The sequence below is a fragment of the Triticum aestivum genome, chromosome 2B (genome assembly GCF_018294505.1).
Source record: "Triticum aestivum cultivar Chinese Spring chromosome 2B, IWGSC CS RefSeq v2.1, whole genome shotgun sequence".
In the NCBI taxonomy this organism is placed as follows: domain Eukaryota; kingdom Viridiplantae; phylum Streptophyta; class Magnoliopsida; order Poales; family Poaceae; genus Triticum; species Triticum aestivum.
Window position 1 is genome coordinate 707,523,051 of NC_057798.1, and position 9,286 is coordinate 707,532,336.

General features: G+C 44.5%; 1 protein-coding gene across 1 annotated transcript; it reads right to left on the reverse strand.

Moving 5' to 3' along the window:
- Nucleotides 1-3,734: 3,734 nt before the first annotated feature.
- LOC123042228 (uncharacterized protein Os04g0629400) lies at nucleotides 3,735-4,736 on the reverse strand. The gene has a single exon (XM_044464726.1). The coding sequence runs from the start codon at nucleotides 4,527-4,529 to the stop codon at nucleotides 3,942-3,944; it is 588 nt and encodes a 195-aa protein (XP_044320661.1). The 5' UTR covers nucleotides 4,530-4,736; the 3' UTR covers nucleotides 3,735-3,941.
- Between the last annotated feature and the right edge of the window lie 4,550 nt (nucleotides 4,737-9,286).

Genomic DNA, 9,286 nt, shown 5'->3' on the forward strand with positions numbered 1-9,286 from the left:
AAGTACTTTCTCCCCTCCTTAAATATTGTGCCATGTCACTTTTTTTGCTTATGTGGCATGCTTAGCACCTGTCCACGGTGGAGCACTGGGAAGGGCCTAAGGAGCTGCACCATGATCTAGGTGTGATTGGATTGGCCGTAATATTAGATATAATTAGCATTAAAAATCTTGTAAGCTGAGCTAATTGATTGCAATTCCTTCCCCTTACCAATCAACATGCAGCACGAAACGCATGCAACCAGAGTTATTGCCCATAAGATTGAAAACTTGTGCATGAGGGTGAAGCGAACGAGGCACGAGAGTGATACGAGGCTGATTTAATTCCTTCGCGTCTTACTCATTTGGAAATTCTAAAATCGCTAAGATGCCCAATACACCTGGACGGAGGGAGTAGTATCATGCACTTGGGACTCGCAAACATGCTTATGTGGCAGACAATTAAAGAAGAAAGAGATGGTCATAGTAACATAGATAGATACTATAACATAATAAATGTGATGCTACTATGTGTCATGCATGGCAATAAATGAGACCACCTATGATACTAATCTATGATACTATGCACTATAGACGTAGTAACATAGACTAGTAACATATGCATGTTACTAGTCTAAGTTACTCCCCACTATGACCAGCCTAAGTGAAGCGCCGACTTCCTTCTCTTTCCTCCTTTCTCTCTCCTCCAGCTGAGATTTTGCTGACTTGAAAAGGCTCACAGCCTGCTGACAAGGACCTACTATACTTGCTCTTAGGCTAGTCATAGTGGGGGGTAACTTAGACTAGTAATATACATATGTTACTAGTCCATGTTACTACCTTCATAGTGGAAAGTGTCATAGGTATAGTAACATATATATCTTTATTTATTGCTTTGTAGACTCATTTTGTATTGGGAACCGTTATGTGATGGTATTGTCTCTCTCCTCTTTAATTACATGACACATCATCTTTTTTGCTTACGTGGGATCTATGTTACTATTTATGTTACTTCCACTATGACTAGCCTTAATCAGTGAGTTCAAGTCGATGCTAGCTTGAGTCAAGGTACTTAACTAGCTGTACTACCACACTCGAAGCATCTACAATCGGGGCCTCAAATACCTTATATATGTTTGGACAGGGAGAGAAGATAAAAGGCTACTTAGGGCCAGTTCTTTTGGGCAATTCTTCTAGAATTGACCCCCTCCCCAGCTTCTCCCAGAATTGCCACTCCATCTTTTTTTACAATTCCTAGCTAGTTAAGGTCTAATTAGCTAGGAATTGCAAAAAAAGATGGAGTGACAATTCTGGGAGAAGCTGTGGAGGGGATCAATTCTGGGAGAATTACCCAAAAGAACTGGCCCTTAACTGGGACCCTCAAGTAATCCCCATATATTTGGGTAGTCCACGAATCTTCAAATCCAATCCATACATGGGAATAAAATGAGGGCACAAATACGGATTGCCCTCGATCACTTTCTCACTTTCTTTTTTCTTTCTATTCTTTTCTTTCTCCATCCAATCAAGCATATGCATGTGTCCACACAAATTTGAGGGACATGTGCAAGAATAAATGAGGGTTCAAAGTGGACACTCTCGCACACTGTTTGGACGTGTCTGTAGACATATAAGAGTCAAATTAGGCAAATCCACTTAGAGATGTGATGAGAACACACAGAGAGAGGATTTATTTTTGCGAGAAAACTTCCAATCTATTCATTCTCAATCATGTCAGTAAAAAAACATCAGATGTAATAAAAGTTACAACTAGGTTCGTGGACCACCTACCGATGACTACAAGCACTGGAGCGAGCCGAAGGTGCGGCGTCGTCATCGCCCACCCTCGCCGGAGCCTGGCAGACCTTGTTGTAGTAAACAGTCAGGAAGTCATCATGGTAAGACCCCATAGGACCAGCGCACCAGAACATCAACCATCGCCGATGAAGAAAGTCTATGTAGATTGGAAGGATCAAACCTATAGGTGTGTGGCACTCCGGCCTGATTTTTTATGACAAATTCAATCACACAAGGATGACAATTTCCAGTGACACGACAAGTTTTTGTTAAAAACAAACTGAAGCACGAAAGTTGTCATGCTTGGCAATTAGTAAAGTTGTCATCCTCGTGTCACTAAACTTGCCATTGAAAATGTTTGAAGTTGTCATATGCTCGTACCTGACGTTTGATACTTACCATGGTCTTTTATTTGTCAGCGAGTGGTCATCAACATGGTGAAACATACAGGAGAAATGTTAATGACAAGTCCATTTAATTAAGGGAAAAGTATACTTTTCATCTCTCGACTATTTCAAAAGTATAGGAATGGCACTCAACTTTAAAACCAGCAAATCTTAGTCCCTCAATTTTTAAAACTAGATAAGTATAGTCCTTCATACCACCTAGGGTGGTTTGATGCTGATGTAGACACGGTTTAAACTAAAACTAGACATGTTGCATAAGTTTGACCACCATATCACACAGTCTTGACGGCCACATCAATATCCACAAACTCGCTGTGGCCACTGTCATCGAGCCACTGCCCTTGTAGGAACTCGCGGCAACGGGTGCCGACAAGAGGGCGTTGTGTTGCAGCAGCAACACCTCCTCGTTGGCTCGTCAGGACTCGGGAGGCGCCGGCTGGGCTCAGGCGTGCTGCTACGAGCGGGATTGGGTATGTACGTACCGAAGCTGGCCTGGGTTCCACCGGAAGACAACGCACACGTACAGTAGAGCTGCTGGATCGATTCACGGGACTTTTGCCGGATTGGGAAAAGCACACAAGCAACACACACGTAAGCGACCCCCCAGCGTGGCAAGTCGGTCGTGGATGATGGGACTGTTGTAGTCGCCGTCGCCGTTGTCCGGCACACCTTGACAGTAGCTTGGAGAGGAGCTCGTGCCTCAGCCGCGTACACCCGGAGCTCGAGAAGCACCTGATTGGTTTGCCGTTGGCGGTGGCCATGTCCTTGAGCAGCCTCGACAGTTTGAAGCATGGAGACGGACTGCCGGAGTCGAGGCGCACCGGTGACCCTCGAGTGACGACGGCCGGAAACTGAACGCATCTTCTCTTCGCCTACTGCGCAAAGCAGCTCATCGAAGGCAGCATGACGCTGGATGGGTGCTGCGCGTGGCCTCGGCGTCGAAGAAGGGGACGTCGTAGACGTGCTGTGTAGCCCTCTACTCCACCGGTCTGAAAATGCGGCAGGTGCATGATAGGTGTTTGATACAATGCCAACAAAAACCATGCCACGTCATCAACAAAACCACTTAAAGCGGGACGAGGGAGTTATCAGGTTTAAGAAGCTAAGAGATTAAGATTTACTGGTTTTAGAGTTTTTTTTCTCGAATATGCACGAGTGTGCATATCATATATTAAAGAAGAAGGGCAAAAGAATGCCTCCACCATAGTACGATGTTTAATTACAGTACGCTACTCCTCACGTCTATATCACCGTGCCGGCCAACTAAAGAAGGGGCTTACATCCCCTTTCAGTAGGCCTGCCGACACCCACACTAAGCCCTCGAGCCTAATTCTACGTAGCAACACCTCACACGAGTTGAAGGATCATTTCTATGCTTCGAAGAATCATTCTATGCTTTAGAGTTACTCGTTTTAGAGTTGAAGGATCATCTCTATGCTTTGAAGAAAATTGAGGGAAAATATACTTTTCCCTTTAATTAATTCACCCTACGACCGGCACCGACAGATGAAAGCTCACAGCATATGCAGCACGCAGCAAAATTAAAGCCTCCACCGCAAGCGCAAACAAATACTCCTCCGTTTGCTAGTTATTTCTCAGATTTCAGAAAGAGGGAGGTAACAAAAATTACAGTACTAGTGTTGAGGTTAGTTATCTAGTAAAAAATACAACTGAATTGTACACCAAACCGAGTAGTAAAAAGAAATTAAAAAACACGACAATTTCTCAACCTCGAGAGAGAATAATCAACCAAAAATCTTCTCATGGATGAGAGGACGGGCCGGGACCGATGGGGAACGGTGTGGGCGGCCCCAAGTGCGGCGCGGGCGGCACGGCGGTGGAGGAGGCAGCCCCGGCGAATGGTCTGGGCGGCCCCAAGTTCGGCACGCTAGTCACCGCGGGCGGCACGGCGGCGGAGGAGGCGACCCCGGGGAACGGGCTGGGCGGCCCGAAGTTCGGCACGCTCGGCACCGCGGGCGGCACGGCTGTGGAGGAAGCGACCCCGGGGTAGGGCCTAGGCGGCGCGAAGCTCGGCACGCTTGCCGTCGCCGGCGGGTGCGCGGTGGAGGAGGCAACCCCGGGGAACACGGCGACAGCCGGCTCCGTGAGCGGGTTGGACGGCGGCGCGGTGGTGGTGGTGCCCGCGACCGGGAGCGGGTCGCCGCCGTAGAGCGGCTGCGGCGGCGGCTGCTGCTGCTGGCAGCGCGGCCACCGGCAGGCTGGCTCAGCCTTCTGGCCTCCCCAGAGCGTCCGGTGGGCCAGGCCGAAGCCGAGGACGAGGCCGGCGAGCAGCAGCGCCGTGACGAGGCCGAGGAAGATCTTGGTGGCCTTGCCCACGTAGCAACACATCGGACTGGAAAACGGCAGAGCTCTGCTCTTCCTCCTCTCGCTGTGTCAGTGTGTGACTGCGTTACTCTCCAGCTACCACTCACTCTCAGAGTCTCAGTCGAAGATGCAGCAATGGCGCACGCGTGGAGAGAGAAAGAAGAACGGGTCCAGCCGAGAGGGGAGCAGGGGGCACTTGGCCCGGCCTCGTCGCCCTGTTTTCAGTGCTGGTGCTGCTTGTCGGCTCCAGCACCCGTGCATGGCTTCACGTGCACGCTAGCGAGGGAGGGATGGTGGTGGGGTATGATTGCGTGCTAATGACGGTGAATACAAGTTAAATTACAATACTACTAGTAGTACTAACCTCTAACATATATGCACAACTAAGTGCATTCAGTCTGTTCTGAGCACCTGCAGCAGGCATCGCCTGATGCTACAGTTCAACTCTCAAGTAAATTCTACCACCCCTAAAGTTCAGGTAATATTTGATATCAGTAATCAGTTAGTAACTGACATGAGTTTGTTAATTACCTGTTACTGTTACTGAGAGCTTGACAGGACTTCCTCCGCCGGCAGACACTGCACACCATGAGAAAGTTGAGGGAATATTTGATAGTGGAAGCTACACTGTCACTGTGCACCACAGCCGATAAAGTTTCCCCAATAATGCTGCACCTTTAACTTCCTCATCATTTGCCTTTCTCCTAAGCTTTTAGTATTTCTTTTGCATGCCAGAATAGCTGGAGCACAGAGTGAAGCCTGAAGCCAACCTGTGCTGTGAGCGTCAGTAGCTATAGTCACGTGCTGCAATGGGCCAACAGAACAGCTTGCAGTTTTGTTCATTTCAAGGCGGTTAGGTAGGGTTATTTATTCAGATGCTCTTGTACCAACACTGATTATTTTGATTGACGTGATACTACTAATCTACTGACATGATCCGGGAAAGTCGAGAACAATGACTAAATTTAACCGGGGATTCGCGCCTTTGTGGCGCTGCAGAGATCTCATCGTTTTTTGTATGTTCATCGACAGAGTGCGCATGGGAACTCTCACATGCAAGTTCAGTATACAAGCCCTGTCAAAAAAAAAAAAAGTTCAGCATACAAGCACCGTTAGATGCTAGATGCTTGGAGAGGTCGTTAGAAAAATAAACCAGATTTTTCTGAAGCATCGGTGCTTATTTCTACAGAAGAGACGCCTAATTAAACGTCTATCATGTACGAATAAACACCGGTGCTTAAAAATATGATTTAATTGTCTAAGGCTCTAAGCACCTTCCCTAAGCACCTTGCATTGCACAAGACCTTATACTACAAAAGTTGCTTCGCAGCTTAAAGAACAAATCAACTTTAATTATATTGGTGCTTAAGAAAAAAATCAATTTATTTTACTGGAATCATATATACGGGATTTGAAGATCGATCACGCTTGGCCGGGATAACTTGATTTATTTTACGAAGCACATCTCTAAACAGAGGCATTATAATCTTGAACTAACCACTCAGTTTAATTTGCAACCCTCAACTTCAAGACCGATTGTTTCACGTCCTTAACTTGTCACTAAGTTTAGGAATCAACCCTCTATATAGTGTTTGACTGGTTTTGATCACAATGACCGGTATTGACTATGTTGATTGCTGACTAGGCAAACTACCCAGTCTTTCATATGTTTAATTAAGAATCAATTTCGAAAAAGAACTACTAATCCTTAACTTTTCGAGGAATCCTTCATTCAAGAAAAGTTACCTCGAATATATATAAGAATCCGATGAACTGCTGCGGTCCATGTGCCAGCTACACATTAAAGAGAGGTTTAGGTTAAATGAGGTATTAGCTTAACCTAATCACGTGACTTCTTCGCTTCTCCTATTCCTTCCACGCTCTTCCTCCTCCCGACCAAGCACAGAGGAGAGGTTGGGCGAAGTTGTCGACTGGCCACACCAGGGCGCTCCCCGTTGACCTTGGGGTGACCGCTTGGTCCTGCTGCGTGCATTGGGCCAGCGTACATATGTCACAAGATCGGAGGCACACTCATCGGCAACGCCTCTCATGCCGGACGCCCGAGACGGAAGAAACATATACAGGCCTCCCATGTCACAGGATCACAGTTTCTTTAATGATACTAGCGCATATGGCTGGGCGTTGCAACGGGAGATAAAATAGTATAAATTTAAAGTCAGTGAGAATTATATGCGCAAGCAAAACCCTGTGTGCACACGAAAAAGGAACATTTAGCTTCTCTGTTTTGCCGCGCGTGAAGGAATCAATCCGCTATTTTTTCATTCATTGATCGAGGGCATTTCAGATTTTGTGTATGACAGAGAAGGCCCATGAGTTATTTAATCTATTTTTCCTTTCAATCCTTTTCAATCGAGGGGATTTTAAGGTATGAAGTTTCTGGATATTCTAGGAAACATGAATAATTTTTAAAATCCTAAACAGTTTGTTGAAAATTGTGTACACTTTTGAAAAAAAAACAAAATATGAAGGGAACATCCTATAAAATTCACAATATTTTCTGAAAACACAATTATTTTATAAAAACATGAAATTATTAGAATTTGTGAACATTTTTACAAAATGGGAGCATGCATTGAAAATTCATAAGATTTCTAGAAAATGTGTATGTTTTACACACGAACATTATTTTAAGTGTGAAAATTTCACTAAAACATGAATATTTTTTGAATGTAGAGGATTTTTTGAAATGCCATTTTATTTTTAAAAATTTCTAAAAAAATGTGAAACTTTTTGCAAGTTTCGAATATTTGTCAAAATAGCAACAAAATTTTGGAATTCTAAACATTTCAGAAATTTGTTTTCTGTAATCCTGAACATTTATTGAGATTTACGAAATAAATTCTAAAAGAAAAATAAACCTGGAAGGGAAAAAGAGATAGGGGAAGGTGAGTAAAAAAGAAGTAAAACACATGAATAAAGAAAAATAGGCCAGCCCATTATAGGTTGTCCTGTGAGAAATTTAGACTATTTATCGCCTAGTGCAAAAAATAGAATTTTCCAAGCTACGTGGGCAGAAAAATAAAGGGGCTTGCTTCGCTGGGCCACAGTGCGTGACTCACATACGAAAATTCTTTTTCTAGTAGTTAACACATAAGAATTTAGTATCCCCTCGGATAGAAAAGAAAATCGATGGTGAACGAATGAAAAAATTGACGAAACGCACCTTATTTTATTAGTAGGTATAGATTTTACAGATTCATTGTGAACAAGTACAAGTTCTCACAATTTTTTTCTTATATTTTTTTAAACACAGTACAAACGCAAGCGCGTATACACTCACCCCTATTAATGCGCGCGCACACACACTATTCCTATGTGTTCCTCCGAAAGACTGAGTCGGCATGTCATTTTGAAATTTACGAGGTCAGCGTAGGCACCTCCTTGTCGACGGGAACGTCTCTTCCCACTGAATGCGCATCGCCGGAAATCCTGAAATAAATTCAGGAATAAATGCGAGCACCAGCTTTTGAATCCTGGTGGGCTTGGGATACCACTGTCCCTCTAATCCAATCACAGGTTGATTTAATTTTTTCTTACAACTTTGAAATATGTTTTTTATTTTTCTCTCTACTATTTAAAAAGAATGTATGGTTTTCATCCCACAACCCCTTCATCCAACGTTTTCTGTATGATAATCAATCATCTTAATTTACTTACCTGATAAACAAATTTCACTTTAATTTACTTACCAAACTTCTTTTCAAGCTATATAAGGTAAATCACAGACATAATTAGATAAATATTTATTTACTCAATCGCATTAATATAGGCAGGTAAATCACAAGCTAATGTATTACTCCCTCCGTTTCTAAATATAAGATTTTTTAGGGATTTTAATATGAACTACATACAGATGTACATAGACATATTTTAAAGTGTAGATTCACTCATTTTGCTCTGTATGTAATCCTACATCTACGTAACCACCTACTTAACCTTACATAATCTTCCTAATATAATTCTCTTTCCTCCTGATTTTCACGGGGGTGGGGCCGTGCCATTTTCTCCTCCAATCAGAGCATGACAAACCAGCTCTTACGTAGCTTTACGTTGAATCTCTACGTAGATGTAGCAAAGCCCAGTCCATATTGGAATATGTAAATGGACTTATATTTAGGAACAGAGGAAGTAGAATATTTATAGGAAAACGTTTACTTTGAACCATCTGATCTTTTCCTCTCGTAAACCTCTCTCCACTTGATGCGTGTCTCTTGTGAGGCCCGCCCAGGTTCTCCACAACCTCTTCAAACCTTATCCTATTTCTCCAGCCCCACGTTGTATTCTATCTTCTCCCGTTTCCTCACACCGGTTAGCCATGGAGACGACCTCCCCAACATGACCACCATACATCTCGTGCACCGCGGCCGGTGCTGCTATGGAGCTTCAACCCACGAATGTCAACGTTGCGACAAAGCATCGGGTGTTGTCGCATGGCGTTGGGGTGGAGCATCGAGCCGGAGTTGGAGGAGACGATGTCGCCGTCGTGCTGCGCGGAGGGGCGTCGTCTCTAATGTCACGATGGCGGAACTGCGATGGTACACGCGATGTTGCGACTCATGGATGCCGCAGTGGCAGAAGCTGCAACACATCATCCATGGTGCTGCTCGTCGGCGACAGAGCTACAACGCAACATCCATGGTGTTGCTCGTCGGAGATAGAGGTACAACGCAAACATCCATGGTGCTGCTTGCGGCGACAGAGCTGCAACGCATCATCCATGATGCTTCAGGCCAGCAACAAAAGTTGCAATGATGTGATGC